At 39.9% G+C, this 22,185-nt stretch overlaps 1 protein-coding gene across 1 annotated transcript in view; it reads left to right on the top strand.

Annotated features, from left to right (window-relative positions):
- The window catches only part of mtrr (5-methyltetrahydrofolate-homocysteine methyltransferase reductase), a 31,121-nt gene continuing 8,936 nt past the window's right edge, over positions 1–22,185 (top strand). The window contains exons 1-12 of the mRNA XM_074622605.1: positions 1–136; positions 2,199–2,343; positions 2,555–2,708; positions 2,867–2,984; positions 3,103–3,619; positions 3,702–3,815; positions 3,917–4,073; positions 4,269–4,357; positions 7,050–7,230; positions 12,381–12,423; positions 16,627–16,798; positions 17,490–17,608. Coding sequence (XP_074478706.1) covers positions 84–136; positions 2,199–2,343; positions 2,555–2,708; positions 2,867–2,984; positions 3,103–3,619; positions 3,702–3,815; positions 3,917–4,073; positions 4,269–4,357; positions 7,050–7,230; positions 12,381–12,423; positions 16,627–16,798; positions 17,490–17,608 — 1,862 coding nt within the window. The 5' untranslated portion in view covers positions 1–83. The remainder of the gene's footprint in view (positions 137–2,198; positions 2,344–2,554; positions 2,709–2,866; positions 2,985–3,102; positions 3,620–3,701; positions 3,816–3,916; positions 4,074–4,268; positions 4,358–7,049; positions 7,231–12,380; positions 12,424–16,626; positions 16,799–17,489; positions 17,609–22,185) is intronic.

Below are 22,185 nucleotides of genomic sequence, written 5' to 3'. Positions count from 1 at the left end.
CGGTAATTCACCTATAAACTGGGTTGCCAAAGAAGAAGAACAAGAAGAAGATATCGCGAGAATTGCAGAGATGCTGTAATTCCATGAAAAGGACTGCACGCTGGACTGAGTGGCTCTCCACAGCTGTTTTGAAAAGGTAAAACACTTATCTCCTGAGAACTTCACACAGACTTTATATCTGCTTCTAAAGATATTTAAATATCCTTTAATTAGTTTTTAAAAAAGGATAAGTTTAGCTCGAAAAGACACTATTTGGGGAGCATATGTTGTCAACAGGGCTGTCAGAGTTCAGTTTGCTATCTACTAACATTTAACATAAGCTAAAATGTTACTTTTGACTTAGCGTTAGATATAAAAAAGACAATGCTCGATGCACTTAGGTAATGTTAACTTGAGTTTAAAAACTGACGCAACGTCCGGGTACTTTATGGTGGTGTTCAAGGCTGTTCTGTGGCAGTCTGTTACCTCACCTGTCTGTTACCTCACCTGTCTGTTACCTCACCTGTCTGTTACCACACCTGTCTGTTACCTCACCTGTCTGTTACCACACATGTCTGTTACCTCACCTGTCTGTTACCTCACCTGTCTGTTACCTCACATGTCTGTTACCTCACCTGTCTGTTACCTCACCTGTCTGTTACCTCACATGTCTGTTACCACACATGTCTGTTACCTCACCTGTCTGTTACCTCACATGTCTGTTACCTCACCTGTCTGTTACCTCACCTGTCTGTTACCTCACCTGTCTGTTACCCCAACTGTCTGTTACCTCACATGTCTGTTACCTCACATGTCTGTTACCCCAACTGTCTGTTACCTCACATGTCTGTTACCTCACCTGTCTGTTACCTCACCTGTCTGTTACCTCACCTGTCTGTTACCTCACCTGTGTGTTACCCCAACTGTCTGTTACCTCACCTGTCTGTATCCTCACTTGTCTGTTACCTCACCTGTCTGTCACCTCACCTGTCTGTCACCTCACCTGTCTGTTACCTCACCTTCCTGTTACCTCACCTGTCTGTTACCTCACCAGTCTGTTACCCCACCTGTCTGTCACCTCACCTGTCTGTTACCTCACATGTCTGTTACCTCACCTCTCTGTTGCCACACCTCTCTGTTACCTCACCAGTCTGTTACCTCACCAGTCTGTCACCTCACCAGTCTGTCACCTCACCTGTCTGTCACCTCATCTGTTTGTTACCTCAGCTGTCTGTCAGCTCAGCTGTCTGTCACCTCACCAGTCTGTCACCTCACCAGTCTGTCACCTCACCTGTCTGTCACCTCACCTGTCTGTATCCTCACCTGTCTGTTACCTCACATGTCTGTCACCTCACCAGTCTGTCACCTCACCTGTCTGTCACCTCACCTGTCTGTATCCTCACCTGTCTGTATCCTCACCTGTCTGTTACCTCACCTGTCTGTTACCTCACCTTTCACAGTTTGTAGTATGTAGGTAAGATAAGATAGCCAATGAAAACACAGCTCGACACCTGAATAATTGATTTTTAATCACGTCAATAGAACAGTAGTCTGCTCTGTATCATTTACATGCATGTATGTATAAAGAGAACATACTGTATGTTGGTAACATGAGCAGTCTGTCATCAGACAGGCACAGGAAATTGTGTCTATCTTAAGCTATCATAAGGACAGTGCAATATGGTCAGACAGTGCAATATGTTGAATAGGGACAGTGCAATAGGGACAGTGCAATATGTTAAATATGGACCGTGCAAGATGTTAAATAGGGACAGTGCAAGATGTTAAATAGGGACAGTGCAATATGTTGCATCTGTGTAATATTGGGCTATTGTCTGTGCAATATGGGCAAGACGGTAGACGGTGCAGTGCACAACCTGGGTGCAATACCTGCCATGGTGTGTGTGATAGTATGTGGAATCGTTTATTATTGTTGTTGATGCTGTTTTAATTTAGTGTTTGTAACTGCAGTTGGACGGAATCCAGGAAAAATTTCCCCACGGGGACAGTAAAAAAAAAAAGTATATCTTAACATATCAAGACACACATGGCTGAATTCAATGTAGCTGCTTCAGGGTCCAGGTATTGTGCATGTATATCTTACTGGGACACTTGAACACAACTGGGCAATTGTTAATGTTATTAGTATCACCTGAGCTTTTCCTACTATGAAAACTGTGAAAATGCTGTGAAAATTTTTGTTTTTCTGTATCCTCTAGCATGCCCTGTGAAGTGAAGCCTCGGTTTTTGGTTCTCTACGGGTCTCAGAAGGGCCAAGCCGAGTCCCTAGCAGAAGGAATAGCTGAGGTGGCAGAGGAGCACGGACTGGTTGCTGAGCTCAGTTGCTTGAGCCTCAATGACAAGGTAGTTATTGCACATTATAAAGGTTTTCCTTGAAGCAGAGCTGTGAAAGCCCCTCTCTTTTTACTGCATGGCTGCTGACGCACAATTAACCCATCAATAATATCTGAGTAAATGTGATGTCGCCTGATGATTTTGTGGATATTAATGTAATGAGTTTTCACATTGAATAGTGGAAACACCACTAACTGATTAATCATATAACTGGTTCCAGTACAATTTGGAGAAGGAGAATGCCCCAGTGGTCTTTATTGTGTCTACTACTGGAGATGGGGAACCGCCTGACAATGCCCTCAAATTTGTAAGAAGCATCAAGACGAAGACCCTCCCCACTGACCACTATAGACACCTTTGCTATGCACTTTTAGGTATGATGAAGATAGCTCTTTTTGCAGTGCATCTGTCAATATGGTGAATTGTGAAACATATTTGCGTAAATCATTACAATGCAGAGCTCTGCTGCAGTGTTTACTTTCTGAGCATTTGCTGGCTTGAGAAATCATTTGTTTTCCTCTGTCTGCTCCAGCTTTAGGAGACACAAATTATGCAAATTTCTGTAACTGTGGGAAGACAATTGAGCGTCGTCTACAGGAACTTGGAGCCAAACAATTCTATGCAACGGGATATGCAGATGATGGTGTAGGGTAAGTTCGGCAGTATAGACATCCAACTTTCAGCATTAGGCCTTAAACCTACCCACCATCTCTTTCTCTTTTTTTATTACTCTGTTGTGTATAATTTTGTGGGCTTTGTTCTCTCCAGGCTGGAGGTGGTTGTGGAACCCTGGATAGAAGGACTGTGGAAAGCAATCAAAGGAGCCTTATCGAAAATGGCTTCTGATCGAACTGGTTACTTGAAAGGAGAAGCAGAGGATTCGCCAAAGGAAACTCCTGATTCATCCATACCAGATGCCCAGCTAAACCTACTGAGAATAACTGACCAACAGAACTGCGGGTCGATCAGAGCATCTGTTGAAACACTGCCCAAATTTGCAACTGCTGCATCATCTTCAGCTTCTGCTTCACAGACTGCCGTTTCTGATCTCAGGCCAGCTTTTCCTGCAGGGAGCCCTGGGTTGGCATCCCAGCCTCGTGGTGCTGCCAGTGTCTCTACATCAGCACCGGAGACACAGATTGGGGATGCTGGAGTTCCCCATGTTGCATTGACAGCCTCGCTGACACATTCCCTGCCACCGCTGTCCGAGTCCCCTCTCAATGTTCCTGCTCTGCCTCCTACCTACCTCGATGTCTCTCTTCAGGAGGTGGACAATATGGAACAGGTGAGGAATGATGATGATGCTGCTGATAAAACCAGTATTTGTGCCATATTTCATCCTTCATCTCAAAGATGTTTTCTTCCAGATGGTTGGACCGTTAAACAAAGAAACCCTCCATGAGGTTCCCATATCCAAAGCAGTTCAGCTGACCAAAGGAGATTCAGTCAAGATGGCCCTTCTCTTAGAGCTGGACATCTCTGTAAGCTTGACAGAATAATGTTAATTTTTGAAAATGATCTAAACCTGCGGTATGAATTTAGATTACAGTTTGTACTTTAAAAGCTTCTTTTTCCTTCTTAGGCTCACCCGACGCTGACCCATCAGCCAGGGGATTCTTTTGATGTGTTCTGCCCAAACAGGGCCACTGAGGTGGAGGACGTGCTCCACAGATTGGGCCTTCATGACCAGAGGAACCACCGAGTACACATTTCTCTACGTAAAGACACTAAGAAAAAAGGTAAAGTGTGCCTGCCAGGTGATTTTAACACACATCAAGTCAAGTCATTTTTATTTGTATAGCCCAATATCACAAATTTGCCTCAGTGCCTCACATTCAATGTAGTCTTGAAAAGAACATTGTAACATATATTCTTATGTTTGTGACATTCATATCTTTGATAATTCCCAAATGTTCTCTCCTCCCTGGTTATAGGTGCCAAGGTGCCATCCTACGTTTCCCAGAACATTTCTCTGCTGTACCTGCTCACGTGGTGTCTAGAGATCAGGAGTGTTCCTAAGAAGGTACTCTATGTCCAGACATTGCTCTACAACTACTTACTTTTGTAAATTGCATTGGCCAAGCCACTTTCTGACACACTTAAACAAAACAACTATCCTGTTTTCTCCAACTAGAGCACACTGCCTTTATTTTTGTTCTCAAAGCTCGGAGAAAAGTGTAATATATTTTATGAAGAAGTGCATTTATATTTTAAAACAGATGTTCCCATTTATTTTTAGATGATTTACTTACTGAACAGGCATATAGTCTAAGTCAGGACAGGGTCTGGACCCAAAAGATTTGCATGGGTTCATAGTTTGGTTTGAAAAGCTCTGGCAAGATTGACTTTACTAATCAGAATCAGGTTTATTTCGCTAAGTATATACATACATGGAATTTGACTCTGGTTTCATGCAATGCTCTCAATGTACTTACACAGAATAGAAATAACAAAATACAATAATAAAAATAAAATGTCTATATACAAGTCAAGTGTTCGGAAGTTGTAGCAATACAAATAGTGCAAAGAAATAAATACCGAATGGATATACGTGGGCTGGATGATTATGCACAGTATGTATGTACATATGGAGATGTATATACTTTATGTACAGTGAGTAGGATTCATATTTACATTTACATAAAGAGACAGACGATATGCACATAATACAAAAAAGAACAGCAGTGCATTAAAGATTCTAAGAATTATAATCTATAATATATATTTGGTGTTAGTCCCTAGGTAAGATAAGTGTAAACCCCAGGCTGAAATACTGATTCAACTTGCCTGATCCTCTGTGGCAATGTTGAGTAACAGCTGGTGTGTGAAAATGTCAAATGGCCACAGACTTGAGCTTTGGCAGCGCCTAACTTTTGGCAGGGGGACGTGGCCTGCATGAGTTTCACCTCATTCTCTAACATTGCAACATTCTTTGAAATCCCATTACTGTAGTGACAGTATCTAACTTGTGTATCTCCCTGTACTTCTTGTCTGATTTCCATCTCTCAGGTTATTTACACTCTCATCCTGTTTTTTTTACTGCGCAACTTAAATTCATTAATAAAAACATTATAGTCTAACCAAAATGAAAACCATTAATTTCCCTCTGGCGTGAGCTGCATCAGTGGTTTACTGCTCTTTGTAAACAGCACACTGAATGACAAAAGGAAGACAATTTGTAAAATGTCAACATATGGCAACAATCCAATTTGCTTCTGTAATAAATACAACAATTTAAGTATTGCTCAGGAGGATGCAGCATTGTTTAAAGCACAAAACGACACAGCACTTCTATCGCTTATCTGATGATGGCACACTGCATACTAACATAACAAGACATGTTATATATATATTTATTTATTTTTTAATCATAAAAAAGATATATGATATAAGATAAGTTATTGCTTGGCCAGTATGATGGAATTAAGAGACATTAGGGAAACATTACTCCTGATTTCTGCACTGATTTTTATTAGAGAAGCTCTCCAACTGTGCAAATCTCATTGATAATGTGTCAGAAAGATATAGTACATCCTAATTGTAACAGCTACCATCAGTTCAAGGCCCCCTGCTGTAAATAAGACATGTGCACAGACTCATTTTCTCCTCCGTGCTGTAAAATCCCTGCACTGAAATGGATTGTTTCAGGCCAAACTGCTGCCTACGGACTTACAAGGCTGTAGGATGTTTTATTTTACAACACCTGTCTGTGTAATCCGAGCAGTTAATCTGTTTTATTAAAGCAGTTACAACACCTATAAGTTTTATACTTCAGGATTTTTAGGATAGTGAAAAATAATCACCTCAGGCTCTTAGTAAGTACAATTCCCAATAATATTCATAACATGAAATACAGAATATATGTGGCATTTCCTGGCTTGTGATTTCCACTGAGACAAATTTTAATGTTATTACTGAAGTTATTCAGAGACTGTATCAGATACAGACAATATTTTTTGACACTAGTCAAATAGTGTTGAAGTGCTGTCTATACAGGACAGATTGGAAGATGGGGATAATAATTCTACTACAAGACTGCCACTAATCTCTCCATACATGCTCTCATAATGAATCGCTGAAATCGTACAGAACACTTAGGCATGACAAATATTCAGAAGTTGTGATTACTAGTATCAGAGTGACAAATGGTTGCAGATGGAATAAAGTAAAAACTCACTCCAAAAGTTGTTCAGGGAGTTGCGTGTTAATATTTATTTATGATCCTTTTTAATCCTGCAATTTGCATCACAGCCTACAAAGAGAAGATTAACAACAACTGATGAAATACCAGTTAAACAGCAGCTTGTCTTTCGCCAATTTAACACAGTAATTGATTGCATTAATTGGTTTTGATGATTTTGTTTAAGGATTAAAAGAACGCCTCTGCTAATTTCTCACTAGCTTTGCAATCATTTAGAAACTAAATGACACTTTTATGGGGTAAAGAAAGTGCATTGTGAATAAAAACTGGGCTGGTGTCAAGGTCTACCTCTGCAGTTTTCATGTACCTAGAAAACAAAGACTTACATTTTTTATGGCCTGTGTGCAACTTGGCATTGAATCTGTCCCACAGTGTTAGAGAATGTTTTAAATGCCTCTTCTTTTTACAGTTGTGAATGGAAACCTAAGTCATAAAAACTGAAAAATAAAATCATGACCATTGCTACTGACGCAGGTGCAGAGCAGCTTCAAGTGACTTTCTGTCTCCCTGTCAGGCGTTTCTCCGAGCTCTGGTGGAGCATACGGAGGACAGTGTGCAGAGGAGGAGACTGCAGGAGCTCTGCAGTAAACAAGGCGCCGCAGACTACAACCTGTATGTGAGAGACCCGAGCCTCAACATATTGGAGCTTCTCACAGCCTTCCCGTCCTGCTCGCCTCCTCTCAGCCTCCTCATAGGTCAGAGCGCCCGCTGTTATGTATCTCAGTCAGTCATGAGGTCTCTGAGGGTTATTGGGTGAAAACCATCTTTGCTAGATGCATTACATGACGTGAGAACCACTCTGAAGTACAAAATCTGATCAAACATCACATCATTTTTATTTTTTGAATCTTCATGGCACATAGCAAATAGGTGCATTTTTATGCGTAACATTTATCCAGTGACTAATGAGAAAACAGATTAATATTCTGGCATGTTTTTCAGTTTGTTTTTTTGAGAAAAAGAAGATCCTACACGCTGCTCTTGCTCAGCATCATAATTTATTGATCACACTAACGTTTCGGTCCCTCTGGACCTTCGTCAACAGTTGAAACAAACAAAAAACAAATTAATAGATGCACGTTTAATTAAATGCAGGCTTTCATGTTACCTGCAGCAAATGGGGAATTTCAGTGATTGACACGAGATTGGGATTTAAAACTGCACCTGTACAAAACATCAGTGGAATAATTTTACTTCAGAACTATTTATTTCACTTTTGAAAAGACCTCGGGTTATGTCAAGCGTACCATCTTGTATTTACAAGTATTTTTTCAGCTATGCATGATTGTCTGTCTGGGGAATTTTCATCCAGTAGGGGTCACTGTAGCCCCAGTAAAGCGAGATTTATGAGCCCAGTCTCAAGGCTGATTTTGTGAGAGCATTTAATTATACTGAATGGTCAGACAGAGTACATCAGAGGGCTCCCCGAAGGATCAACTCATTTTCCTTGTCTCATTTTACGTCCATGTAGCTCCAATATGGTTTTTGTGTCACAGTTTCTGTGAATATAATGGCAGTATTAAAGCTGCAAGATGAGAGCTATTTTCTCAGTTTATTCATAATTTCCCTCCCTGCTAATATTGGTCATTTTTTGCAGCTGTCAGCCATCCATACCATCCCTCGTTTGAGCCAACGGTTGGTTGAAAACTAACATGTTCTCTCAGCTCATTAAGATAGTTGGCCGGTCATTCAGTATAGATCTAATAAGCTTTGACTGGAACTTACCAGACAGTGAAATTAGTTGGCTACAGCTTTACATACAAGTGGAGTTGTCCTCTAAAACAGCTGTGTCACAGCTCTTGGCCTTCCCCAATGTCAGTTATTTTTGGTCCACTTGCCAACCACAGCACCTTTTTCAGTGGTGAACTGATGCAGAAATTGGGAATCGCGCCGATCGTGCCCTCGTGAAAAATGCGGCCTTCAGGGCAGCAGCTGTTATTTTGGGGACAGGGGGCCGTTTACCGAGCTTCGCAAGGACACAAACGCGCGGGGTCAGTTTGGCTCATAGCTTAATGGTCAACTCTGCCTCGGTGTGTCACTTGCAAAGCACACTGCTGCATTTTCTGCACTGCTCTTGGTTCATTACCCCCACCGGAGGGGAGGTGTTTGCTGATCAGAGTTTATGCTGTTATACTAACTATAAATAATGAGGAGAGATGCATCTAAGCCCAGATGTCTTTGGCCAAGTGCAGGCCCGGGTATAAAAGTAAATGCTGGATATAAATTGAGAGAGATACCTGCTTCCCAGAGTCAGCGCTCTTGTTATATGGTCCATTGTTTCACATAGCGTGCCAGATGAAAAACTTCGGGGTCATCGCCCCAGGGAGCTGATTCTGTCCATGAGCATCTTTTTCAATTTACTTTACCGCAGGGTTCAAATAAAATTGTGACCTGTGGAAGAAAGTAAGGCAAAGTAAAGTAAAGCGAAATGCGTCTGTATCCCAAAAGGCCGGAGCTCCCCCTCGCTCCAGAAGAGCTTGAAATCTAAAATGAAGTTTCCCCGGTCACAGGGAACGCACTGCGTATCACATATATTCCCTCTTTATTCATTTAAGATATAATGACATGCCAGGGAAAACCTTTAAATAGGTTTGGAAAACCATGAGCTTGCAGGTCCTTTTTCCTCAGAAGTAACTTGAAATTAGCATTTATAGGCTATTAAAAGAAGAAAAAAAGTCTTCCCAAGGAGAATTCTTCGTAATGCTTTAATGCCAACAACCTCTCTAATTCCATCTGCAGCCAAAGAAGCGATCCATATATCTTAAGGAGTATAACTTTTATGTTCAACCACATTGCTATCTCATTTTTTACCCCACTAAAACGATACCTCTGCATATAAATTGCATTGCAGAGAGACTTTTGAGATGGAATAGATTATATTGTTGTGCAGTATGATCGATGATACCCCTGAAAATGATCATTTCTGAAAACATAGCGGGAACCCTGGGACTGTATTTTTTTGAAACGGAGACTTTTTTTTGTTGTTGAAATACATATTTTTAAGATGTATCCTCGAGCCACTCACTGCAACAGAAAAGCAGCTTTTCCACTCGGAGGTTTTAAAAGTGATATATCCTTTGTATCTACCAGCAGTATCATCATGGTGCAGTGATGTGAGATGATGGATTGATCGTCCTCTGTTTCGGACATGTGCTGTCACTCTGTGATAGAAAGGCAGCAACTCGAGCACGGTGCAGCTGCAGAGGATTGTGTTAACGTACATGATGCACCGTCTGATGGAGAGGTGTGTGTTTCCATTGGGTGCTGATGGGAAGGATTGCTACCTGGATATGTTGTATGTGATCATTTGTCCAAACAGATTTTGTCCTTCAGAGGGTTACTTTCTGTGCTGTTTTTTTTAATTTTTTCTTGAGAAATATTGAAAACATTAATGATTTTTTTATCCACTCAGTTGCAGCTTAGTTCTTATTATTAAAATAATTACTGTATTTTTTTTTTTTTTTACTATTTACAGTAGCTCATTGATCATAACAAAGCAAGGATCAGCCTGTAATCTTGGCTCAGTAATACATTTTGAGCCTCCACGTCGAAACATTTGAACTTCTTTTTCAGAATAAAAGTCCCCTTTACTAAAGTTTATAATTCCCTGGCATGCCAAATATTTGGCCCATCCAGTATGGGATTATAAAATGCCGCTATATATAAGATATAACAAGACATCTTCAGGTAATACCAGTGGGCAACTCCGGGGTCTGAAAAGTGAAGCCAATGCGGAAATGCCTTAAACTTGCATTCTGTCTAATAGCCAGCAGGGGGCGACTCCTCTGGTTGCAGAAAGAAGTCTGATTGTATAGAAGTCTATGAGAAAATGACCCTACTTCTCACTTGATTTATTACCTCAGTAAACATGAGTTTACGGTCTCAATCACTAGTTTCAAGTCTTCTTCAATACAGCATGATGTTCATTTAGTAAATTATGGTCCCATTTAGAGTCAAATAGACCATAAAGCAGGGTATGCTTTAGGGCGTGGCTACCTTGTGATTGATAGGTCGCTACCACGGCATTGTCCAGTCTGGGTGTTGACCGTGTTTTCTTCTTACAACTTTATTCAGTATCCGGTTGTACTTAGCTCCTCCTTCTTCTGTCATCTTTGGTTGCAAAAAAGCCAAGGTAGTCCAAAAAACGGCAAAAACGGCAGTCCACAATCTAATGAGTAACGTCACAGTGACTAAGTTCACTTCTACGTCTATCGGTAATACATATACAAAAGAAAAAAATCAGTTAGAACATTATTTATACTTGTATATTCTTGCGAACACCATGTTTTTGTGCAAAACTTCAAACAAGTTGTACGCAGAATAGCAGAAGAAAGAAAAAAGGATGCTACAATTCTGAAGAATATCCTGATAAAGTGCTTTTTCTTCACCTCCCAGGCTTTCTCCTAGTAACTGGCAAACTTAAAGAAACAGTGTGTAACATTTACTGTGATCTATTGGGAGAAATGTAATATAATATAATATATATATATATAGTGTATAATCACCTAAAAATAAGTATTTTTGTGATTTTGTTACCTTAAAATGAGCCGTTTATATCTTCACGGAGCTGGACGCCATGTTTCTACAGTAGCCCAGAACGGACAAACCAAATGGTGGCTCTAGATAGGGCCATTAGCGTTTTTGCATCGGCCACCATAGTTCTCTTACACGCTTGGCACACGGGAGAAGTATCAGTTGGTTGCAATCTGCAACCTCACCACTAGATGGCGCCAGATTTTACACGCAGCACCTTTTTAAATGTTTTCTATATGAACTCTGTCTTTTTTCTTCTCCCACACTGACATACGGTCTAGTTTCAACAACTTAACTCTACTGGGCACGCAAAGGTCTTTGTTATTTAGATAAATTATAAACAACATACATTCATACTGTATCATCTTACAGGAATGCAGTTTTGGTTTAGTCCATATGTCACTGGCCCATCTCTAAAAAATGGAGTGTTAGCCCTTGAGCCTGTTGTTTTTTCTTTTAGTATCTGAAGGAATCTAGATGGATGTCTACTGGAAGGCTGCTGTTTGGGCAAGGGCAGTGTTTTTTGTTCAATAGCTTCTTTCAAACTTTTAAGTGTTTCATGCATCACCATTACAAAAAATCCCAGCTCAAAGAGATGAAATGGACGTCAAAGTGCGGAGCTGTCTTGCTAACACCCTGAGCTGTTTAGATGTCAGAGAGATCCAGAAAGAGAGGAGAGAGCAGATTTAGTCCAGCTGTTTGTCTTTCCAAGCAATTTAGCAGAAAAATGTGTTATTGTAGGGCCTCAGCTGGTGCATATGGTGCAGCTTTACTTTTCCAGGTTCCTCTATCGCTGAGATGCAAATGAAGTGTAAGACACAGCAAGCACATCACGCAACTCTCAATCACTCTGTCTACCCACTTCTAAAAGTTGTTGGTGGTCATAGCGTAGCGAATGGCAAATCTTGGCGCTACAGGGTGAAAAGTTATCTGCAACTCTTCTAGGTTTTCCTGATTTCACTGACACATCGTCACGCCGGCAATGCACACTACACATTACCCAAAGAGGGCACCTTCATGGCTGGCATTGAAATAAGGTCTGCATAAGCAATCTGTTTCCTACTGGCTCCACATCTGGACACTTGGGATTCCATAACCCTGAGTTTGTAATTTCATAAATATAGAAGTGTGTCCTAGAAACAAGACTGTAACCTGGGTGGGGGGTTACTGTGGATAGATTGGTGGGGGGGTAGGACGTCTCAATGGACCGAGATGACTTTCACTTATTTAGTCTGCTCTCTGTCATGGGTGTCTGTGAAACAAAATCTTAGCGATACGGCAGAGATGATTGACAGTTCTGCTTGCCTTTCAGAGCATTTGCCGAAACTGCAGCCCAGGCCTTATTCAGCAGCCAGGTAAGGTGACAGAAAAATAAGAATTGATGTTACATTTTGTACTGCATGAAACTGAGCACAAATATGTATCCATGAGTAGGTATGTCTGTCTTACTCTCACCACATGACCGTGATTTCTACTGGTGTTTCTGAGCTGCACAATAAGTAAATAAGCAAATTAATCACACATTTTTCATCTGTTCAAATGTACCTTAAAGGGAGATTTGTCAAGTATTTAATACTCTTATCAACATGGGAGTGGGCAAATATGCTGCTTTATGCAAATGTATCTATATATTTGTTATTGGAAAACAACACAACAACACAAAACAATGACAAATATTGTCCAGAAACCCTCACAGGTACTGCATTTAGCATAAAAAAATATATGCTCAAATCATAACATGGCAAACTCAAGCCTAACAGGCAACAACAGCTGTCAGTGTGTCAGTGTGCTGACTTGACCATCGCTTGCCCCAAACTGCATGTGATTATCATAAAGTGGGCATGTCTGTAAAGGAGAGAGTTGTGGGTACCCATAGAAAGCCATTTTCAATCACATATCTTGAGGTCAGAGTTAAAGGGACCCCTTTGAAAATGGCCATGATGTTTTTTCCTCGCTGAACTATAGCGCAAGTTTGGAGCGTTATTGAACCTCCTTTGCAACAAGCTAGTATGACCTGGTCGATACCAATGGATTTCTGAGGTTTTCTAGTTTCATATGATGCCAGTATCTTCACGCTTTAAAAGTGAGCCCTCTACAAACTAAATATGTGTTATCGCCTTAACTTTGACAGCCCTAATACAAGTGAAAGAAAACATCTGTCTTAATTTAGAGTTAAAGAATCCATGAAACTGACCATTGTTCCAGGGATTTCTTTTTTCTACAGCATTTGGATATTGAAATGCTCGTACATTGACTCCTTCTCTATCTTTTTGTAATGGTGATGATATTTAAATTATAGCATGCTCAGGGAATAATTGATTTCATCTTTTTTATTTGAAGATGGAACCCTTTTTTTTTATTTACACAACTGCAACAGAAATATGAACTCTCCTCCGCTCATTTGTTTAGATACTTTTTTAAGCACCCCTGATTAATTCTACTCAGGAGCCTCTGACACAGCTGCTGGATTGTATTCTTAATAACGGAGAAGATGGAAAGGATATATCTGAAAATCATGTAGCACTTATTACAAAAACATCAGAAAATCCAGACAATGCAAATATAAATCTACAAAGAGGACTGGATGTCAAATTTCATAAATGTTGATATAATTTACGACTTGCATAGGATTTATTATACCACAGAGAAGATGCTTAAGTGGTGAGATGTCATTTTTATTTTGCTGTTGTAAGATGAAAAGAGGTAGTTTTATGCATATATTTTGGTCTGGTAACTCTAACTTCACTTTGTTTATTACTACTAGACAAGACAGTCGAGTTCTTATGATAAACACATATTTAACTTGCACTATTGGCAGCTAGGAAATGCATTGCTTTCCATTGGAGATCTGCTATTTTGCCATCTCCTTCACAGTGGTGGACTGAGCTTTCAGATTATGTGGCATTTTCATATGATTACTTTTTTGAGCCATTTAGAAATTATTTTGTTATAAATATTATTATTTGTGTATATATATGTGTCTAAGGTTAAGTATTTAGTTATGGATTCTCTAAACATTGTAGTACATGTTCTGTACTACAGAGAAACGTGCACAAAGGAATGCATTGTAAATATCGTGTAGCCTTTAGCTAGTTGCGCTTAGTTTAAAAAGGCCCAAGTGCCAGTCATTGATTGTCTCTTCCTGTTGAGCTAGTACCCATTATGTTTGCTTTAAAGCTCATGTGGAACAGCAACATCTAACGCAATGTCAAGTCTCCCTGCTCCTCTCATTAGTCCCTCACGTAGCTGCTTATGTGTGTGTATGTTTGTGCAGAGAGAGACAGGAGAGATGGTGGCTGTAGTTTATCAGATGGTGCAGAGACATTAGAGGCCTGCATTATTGATGCTGTGGTCAATAGAGGTCTCTAGTGGCCCACAGGAACTGGAGAGTGAAGGATGAGAGAGCGTGAGAGTTCTTCAGCCAGGCAGTGAAGACTGGAGCGGAGAGGAGGGAGAGGCTGCTTTATTGAAGCAAGGCAGACAGGAAGTTATTTGTTCTCGCTCCCTAGCTGTATGGTTTTTTAGTCTAGAATGAAGCGGACGTCATTGTGTAGATCAGTTATTCCCAGCCAGGAATACTTTTATCCTAGGCTATATAATACATATACATGCATGTAGGGTTCGTACAAAGTCTTGAAAGTTTGGAAAGTGCTTAAAAACAGCAAACAATATGTTTGAATTTGAATATACTCCTTGAAAAATGCTTGATTCTCTACATAATCCGGTGTTTCATTCACACAATCAGTCATATTCATATTTGAAATGAAACGATCCCGTCGTCTTATTATATCATCACGATCAAAACATACAATCAAAGTTAATCAAGGAGACAATATACATTGATTGCTGCGGGTGTAAAGGAATTCTGTAAACTTTATTTTTTATTTATAGTAACAATTTTTCAGTGATGATGAAGGCTTCTCTTATCTATTAGGGCTGTCAATTGATTAAAATATTTAATTGCATGTTTGTCCATAATTAATCACGATTAATTGCAAATTAATAACACATTTCTTATCTGTTCAAAATGTACCTTAAAGGGAGATTTGTCAAGTAGTTAATACTCTTATCAACATGGGAGCAAATATGATTGCGCTATGCAAACGTGTACATATATATTTATTTCTGGAAATCAATTAACAACATAAAACAATGACAAATATTGTGCAGAAACCCTCACAGGTACTGCATTTAGCATAAAAAAATATGCTTTAATCATAACATGGCAAACTCAAGCCCAACAGACAACAGCTCTCAGTGTGCTGACTTGACTATGACTTGCCCCAAAACTGCATGTGATTATCATAAAGTGGGCATGTCTGTAAAGGGGAGACTCGTGGGTACCCACAGAACCCATTTTCATTCACATATCTTGAGATCAGAGGGACCCCTTTGAAAATGGCCATGCTAGTTTTTCCTCTCCAAAATTTAGCACAAGTTTGGAATATTATTTAATCTCCTTCTTGACAAGCTAGTATGACCTGGTTGGTACCGATGGACTCCTTAGGTTTTGTATTTTCATATGATGCACTTTCACTCTAGCTTTAAAACTGAGCCTGCTACAACTTCCGAAATATTGATTGCCTCAATGTGTTAAAGAAATTAGTGGCGTTAAAATGAATTTGCGTTATTATTGCGTTAACATTGACAGCCCTACTATCTATCTATCTTTTTATGTCAATCTATAGATAAAGATATATCCACATGTTTGTATTAAGGAGGAAAATAAACACACAAATAGCATTACACATTGGTGTAGTGTTGATCTTTAGTATAGGCTATGTACTGTATAATAAGCTACCAGCTACAATAGGCTGACTGCACGATAACACTTGTTGTTATTGAGAGTCCATGAAAACGAGTTATCATGCGAATTAAGACATTTTCATAGTTGGCTAGAAGTAATGAATAAATGGTTGAAATAGATAACTAAAAGTATGGATAAACAGTTGTCGTAGATGACTAAAGTAATGTATAAACAGCCAACTTGTGCCACCCCCAATAATAATAATAATACTACAAATGAAAGCTTCATAAACCAACCGAAACATTGACGATTCAATTGTATGAAAAGATATTGTAACAATAATCAATTTTACATAATTAAGTGTTTAATAACATCCAATTTTATATAATTTCGAAAGAACATATTTAGGACACGACAGGTGGTTTTTGATGAAGGGGTACTTGTGCTCATCTGACAGGGCTGTGGGTGTAGATCATTTATTTTATTTAGCACATTTCAATGTCATGTTTTTGTAATTGTCATTGCATCTAATGTCTGTGTCCTTGTTGCTTTGATCAGCTGTTTAACTAGATTTTTCTAAAGGTGGTTTGTGAGTCATTTCTTTGAGCAATGTTGTTTATTCTTGAGAATTTATCCTCCCTCGTAACGCTCGTGCCTTTCTGTACCTCTCTGCTTCTCGCTCTATTTTTCACTTCATCTCTGTGCATCTCCCTGCTTGTCACTGTCTGTATGCCTCGCACACACACTATTGTTTCCTTCTATCTCTGTCTTGCTTCCATCTCAAAAACTCTCTGCGGTCCCATCTCTATAGCTCCCGTCTTAGGTACCCAGGAAAGCTGCATTTTGTCTTCAACGTGGTAGAGTTCCCAGCATGCTCTGGGCGGCCCGCGGGGAGGCGAGGCTTGTGTACCGGTTGGCTCTTTGACCTCATCTATCCTGTCCTGGTTTTCCCTGAGAAGGCTGAATCCTCCGGCAGCCCACAGGTAATGAGTACACTGTAAAATGGAAGAGCTGGAACCGGATTGTGCAAATCTGTGAACCCCCGGTCACGGCTGATAAGTGCTCTTATTTGGGAGTACAAGTGTTCCGGTGCTGTAGTAGTTGCAACCCCTCCACTCATAGGGGAGAAAAGAAATACATGTACCTTTCCACGCTAGGTTGAAATCCTGCTACACCTTACTTTGCCATCCTTTTTTTTTTTTTTTGTCTTTGTCTCAAATTTTCAGTCAGTAAAAATGCCAAGAGAGCTGGACTGCCCGTTCTCCTTCAAATATTACAGTTCAAGAGGTTGTTGAGTAAAAATGGAAGGCAAGTGTGGAGCAGAATATCAGAAAATTGTGCAGTGTCTCCATGAAACTGCAGTACTCGAGGCATTAAGGATTTAACCTGTTTGTACTATATGTTTTAGGCAGCTCTGCAAACTCAATTTTAATGTGTAAAAAAAAAAAGCTGTGGGCCAGTTGTGTGTGTGGCTAATTAAAAAATAAATTAAAGCAAGTAAATCCTCTCTACCAGAGACTCTATGGATTCCATGGAGCTCATGAGTTTCCCTATTAGTGTGTCTTAGAATATTAAGTAGATCAATTAATAGATTGGTCGTCCCACTGTGGCTTCTCAGCTTTGTTGTAATTACTCTCATTATTTTAAATGCTTGTTAATGACCTCTGACTCTAGATCCATGTGAGTTTGAGACCCAACTGCTCCTTTCGGCCTCCCTCTGACCTGTCGGCGCCCTTCATAATGGTCGGACCGGGAACAGGAGTCGCCCCCTTCATTGGCTTCCTCCAGCAAAGGTATCGCAAATTTCATATCACATTTTTCATATCATCTTACGACATAATAAGTGAGATTTTTATCGAGTAAGACAGACGTGGTGTGTATTGAGATTTTGCAAATGTCCTCGTCAAGAGGATCAAGTGCGTGTGGTAATGTACTTGATCCTGCCGATGTTAAACACGCTGCAAGATCCGCAACCGAAGTAGGTCAGTTCATGTCGAGCCTCAGAAACACGCAGGTAACGTGCTGATTGGTACGCCGTGCGACGCGGATTATTCCAGCTAAAAATTCCTCTAATGAATATTCACAATGTTCAAAATGATGTTAAGTGCACATCATCTGTGCATATTCTCGAGTAATCTGCAGGGACAATTAAATGAACTGCTGCTCAAAGCCGATAAAAGTCGACGTCATGTACATCTCATAAGGCATAATAAATCTAGCGGCGAGGGCTGTGATCACGTCGGGGATTATTTCAGATGCCTCACTCGTCTCAACAGGAATAAATTAAACCGTCTCTCGGATGCACAAGTTTATGACACGGCCTGTAATGAAGAGCCAGGAGTCAAAGCATCAAATGGAGCGTTATTGATTTGAAAGTAAAAGAGTCCAGTAGGTGGTGGCCACGTTATTGGAGTAAATCATTTCTTGTAATTGCTGATGGTGTGAGGATATTGAATGTTAGCTGAGGACGCCGTTCTTCTCTCTAGCTTGTTTTAACCATTGCTGTAAGGGGTTAAATCCTTGAGGGGTGCTGTTACATTTTGTGTAATTTTCCTGTGGTTCTGAATTGATGGCTAAATCAAGATTGCAAGATGATGACCTGTCAGAAAGATTTAATGCGGCTGAAGCTGATGTGTCGAACCCGGCCCACAGCCTCCATGACTTGTTAGAAAGCGGAGTAAGCCTTTTTAGTCAGACTGACATGTCTAACTCTTGGGTGGCTTTGTATAAATGAGGTTATGCCCCAGTCAACTCCAATTGTCTCTAAATTCCCCGGACGTCTGCTCTGTTGTGGGGGCGGGCGGCGTCAGCGGGTGATTGCTCTGAGAGGTGACACTGTGGCGGATTTTCTGCTGCAGATTCCGGGGAGGACGAATGGTCATGTGGGTCGAGAGGTGTTTGTGCCCTTTGGGATGCAGGTGCACTGAAGGTGGCACACTTTTTTTTTTGGACCGACTCGCAGACAGACTCCTCTTCTCGATGATCAAGGTTGAGCCAGAGGGACAGTACTCTGGTGTAATACGAACATATCAGTCTTACTTTGATCCGTGTTACCCAAACACTGCTCTCTCAAATCTCATATATAAAAATGTAAGTACTTTATTAACGTTCTGTCCTTGCAGACGTGCTTGTTAAACACTCAGACCTTGATTGATTTTGGAAGGCATAATGCAACAACTGCAACCCCTCGTCAAACGCATCCTTGAGAGTTCAATGATGGATTTTTTTTTTTACATTTTTATTCAATTTCAACATTTTTTTTCCCTTTTTTTTCTTTCAAGAGAGGCTCTTCACTGTTTAAGTATAAACTCATGTGAACAAGCTCGACTGTCTCATCAGCCCCTTCTCCCTCTCCGTGCCTCTCATCCGCTCCCCCGCCAGCTGCATATTGTGCTGGAGGATTTAAAAAACCTGTCATGGTGCGCAGCGTTTGTACAGAATCTAACTTGAGATTCAAAACAAAGCCTCGCCGGCTGACGCTGCACTCTGATAGGAGATAACAATCACCAGTTTGTCAACGGGACGCTGTATCTGCCTCGAGGCCCGAGAAGGCTCCTGTTAGCAACAAAGCAACACGGGGACACTTCGATCATCTTACCTCCACCTTCCCCCCCCTACTGTTAATCAATGCTGGTTTCCAAATAACTTTTGTATGAATTTGTAGCGCTTGTAACAAGTAGAAGAAGTGTCTCTAAAGGTCAGAGGCTCTCTTGGTGGTACCGGGAGATTTTAATAAGGCCCCCCCAGTAATCTGGTATTGATTGCTGTGGAAGGATTTTATGGAGAATGTGATTTTCAGTGTTTTTCTATTTAGCTGGGAGCAGTGATAGTTAAAATACAATATTTGTTCAACCGAGTGGTTAGCCTTAATCTCCTTAACAAGCTTTTCTTTTGCAAAAAAAACCAACAGTTTAATATTTACGTTTGCCAGCAGGCATACTTGGCACATTTTTAGGACAACTTTTATTAAAGTTTGTGTGTACAAATGCTGAGCTTCCATTTATCAGTCTAACCAGACAGCTGATTACAATTAGGCTACAGCGTCTTGCTACTCAGCATTGTCCTGTATTATGAAAACATTTTGAATTCAGCACGTTGAATGCATACGGGTGTAATTCTGCAATGTAATTTCAGTGATTAAGCCTCGAGCTGTTGTTGTTGTATTCAGGCTTTGGTTTTTTGTTCTTGTTGTATTTTGTTTTTTTTATGCCTAAAAAGCCACTCAGCACCTCTCGCACGGAGCTGCGAGGAAAAACTGATGAAAGATATGAGATAATTGGGATGTTTACCAAGTCTTCACCCTAGCTTTCCATGCAGTCTCCCCCTCCCGCTGATCATTTGAATGGCACTGAAAGGCAACCGCCTCTGATTTCGACCCCAAATGGAGTGCTCTGTAGATGCTGCCTTCCCCCTGGGATTGTATTGCAGGCTGTTATAGTGTGGTTATGTGATGTGATGTGATTTGTATTCAGAGAAAGGCGCCGGTGTGGTCTGCTCAGAATGGAATCCAGGTTTTTTCATATTGGTATTGATCCCTTTAGGGCAGGCGGCGGCGGCGAGAGGAGAGAGACGAGCCCACTAAAATGAGTTTACTTGAGGCTGTTTGCAGATCAGAAGAACCTCGTCCAGGATGCTAATGGACAGGATCTGTACGTTTGGATCAAGTCAGCCAGACACTTATGTTACTGGGCCGCAGTCACAGACGGAGAGTTCAAAGTGCAAAGCATTTATATTAACTGGTCAACTTCTCATTTAATCAATGAGTGAAGCTTTGTTTTAGTATTTACAATCAGACCTATGCATTGATTTAGTTCTTTTCAAGCTACATAATCAGTCATTAGTTGCAGCTCTATACTAATCTGTTCATTATTTAAAAAAAATATATTAATTCTTTAGTCTATAAAATGTCAGAAAACAGGAATAAATGTCCAACACAATTTTTGAGAGCCCAAAGTGACATCTTCACATTGCTTGTTTTGTCCGACCAACAATCCAAAATTGATTTTACAATGACCTCAAACAAAACAAATGTTCATATTTGAGAAGCTGAAACCAGCAAAGTACATCTTTGCTTGATTAAATACTACTACTACCCATTTCTGCTCGCAACTGAAATTTTGAATTTCCTTTGGAGGTGTTCTCTGTGCTTGCCTAAAGCACAAATGTGAAGAACATTTAAAAATATGTCAAACCATTTGGCTGAAAAGGGAATTTTTCAGTCCTACTATAATCTAGTATTCGAGCACATGGGACTACTGTTTTTGCAACAGACTCGATTGTATTTTAGGAAAAAACAGTAGTCCCATGTGCCCAAATACTAGATATAGTATGATGGCTTTTTCTCAGAAATTACAAGGAGTTCAATCAAGTATTTTTAAGATTTTATTTTGCTGGGAAGCTCCATTTGAAAAAAAGTAAGTTATATACAATAATAAAAGGAAATACTAAAGGCAAGACAAAGGCATATTAAGAACATACTGTATATATACATGTATAAAGAGACACTGAGATAAATATAGAAGCATGTACTGTATATATATATATAGGAGCAATGAGGTTGGATACTATAAACATTTTGCACAGGCGTTTATACATTTTTTTATACTGCACATATTGCATTGATTGAAGTATTGCACTTGTTTATTGCATTTTTTGTGTGAGAGAGAGTGTTGTATGATTTATCTGTTTATGAGTCTTATGGCCTGGGGGAAAAGGATAATGATTATGCTCTCTATGAACTCATAATATCAAAGATATGCACACATGCAGTGTAAAAAAAAAAGAAAAAAAAACATTTAATAGACACTAGTCACGTTTTTCTTCATTTATAAAAAAATCCTGACTTTGACTATTAATAAAAGTGTGATTTTTCATGTGATCTAAAAATGTCGAAGTTGTACTGTTAGATACTAAAGTATGTCCATACCAAATGTCAAGACTTTTGTCCAATCAGAACAAATGTGGCATTTTTCCTTATCATACTAAATACAGTCTTCAGCACAAATCGGTTAAACAGTTCTCAAACGTGTTTGTCACGCCCTCCATGCCCTTGTAAACCAATTTTGATTTTGATCAGCCAACAAAATGAGCCAAATTTAATGTTAATTGAAATAATATTTGGATGATCTAAGCTGACTTGAATTACTTGAACCCTTTCTCTCCTAGTGGAGCGTAGGTCATCCACTTTATTTAATTTCTCTATTGACCTCCTCCAATTGTTTCTGGGTCTCCCTCTTCCCAGTTTGTTTTCTCCCACAGATCTTCATTTCTGATGGTGAAGGTATCTTCAAGATACACCAGTGTTAAAGCAAACCGGTTTGGTTATTGCTCCCAAATGAAACACATTCATTCAACTTTAGTTTTACTCCTC

Source organism: Sebastes fasciatus, chromosome 21 (assembly GCF_043250625.1).
Source record: "Sebastes fasciatus isolate fSebFas1 chromosome 21, fSebFas1.pri, whole genome shotgun sequence".
NCBI classification, from domain to species: Eukaryota; Metazoa; Chordata; class Actinopteri; order Perciformes; family Sebastidae; genus Sebastes; species Sebastes fasciatus.
Note: the sequence above shows the minus strand (reverse complement) of the source record. Positions and strands in the feature narration are given on the sequence as shown.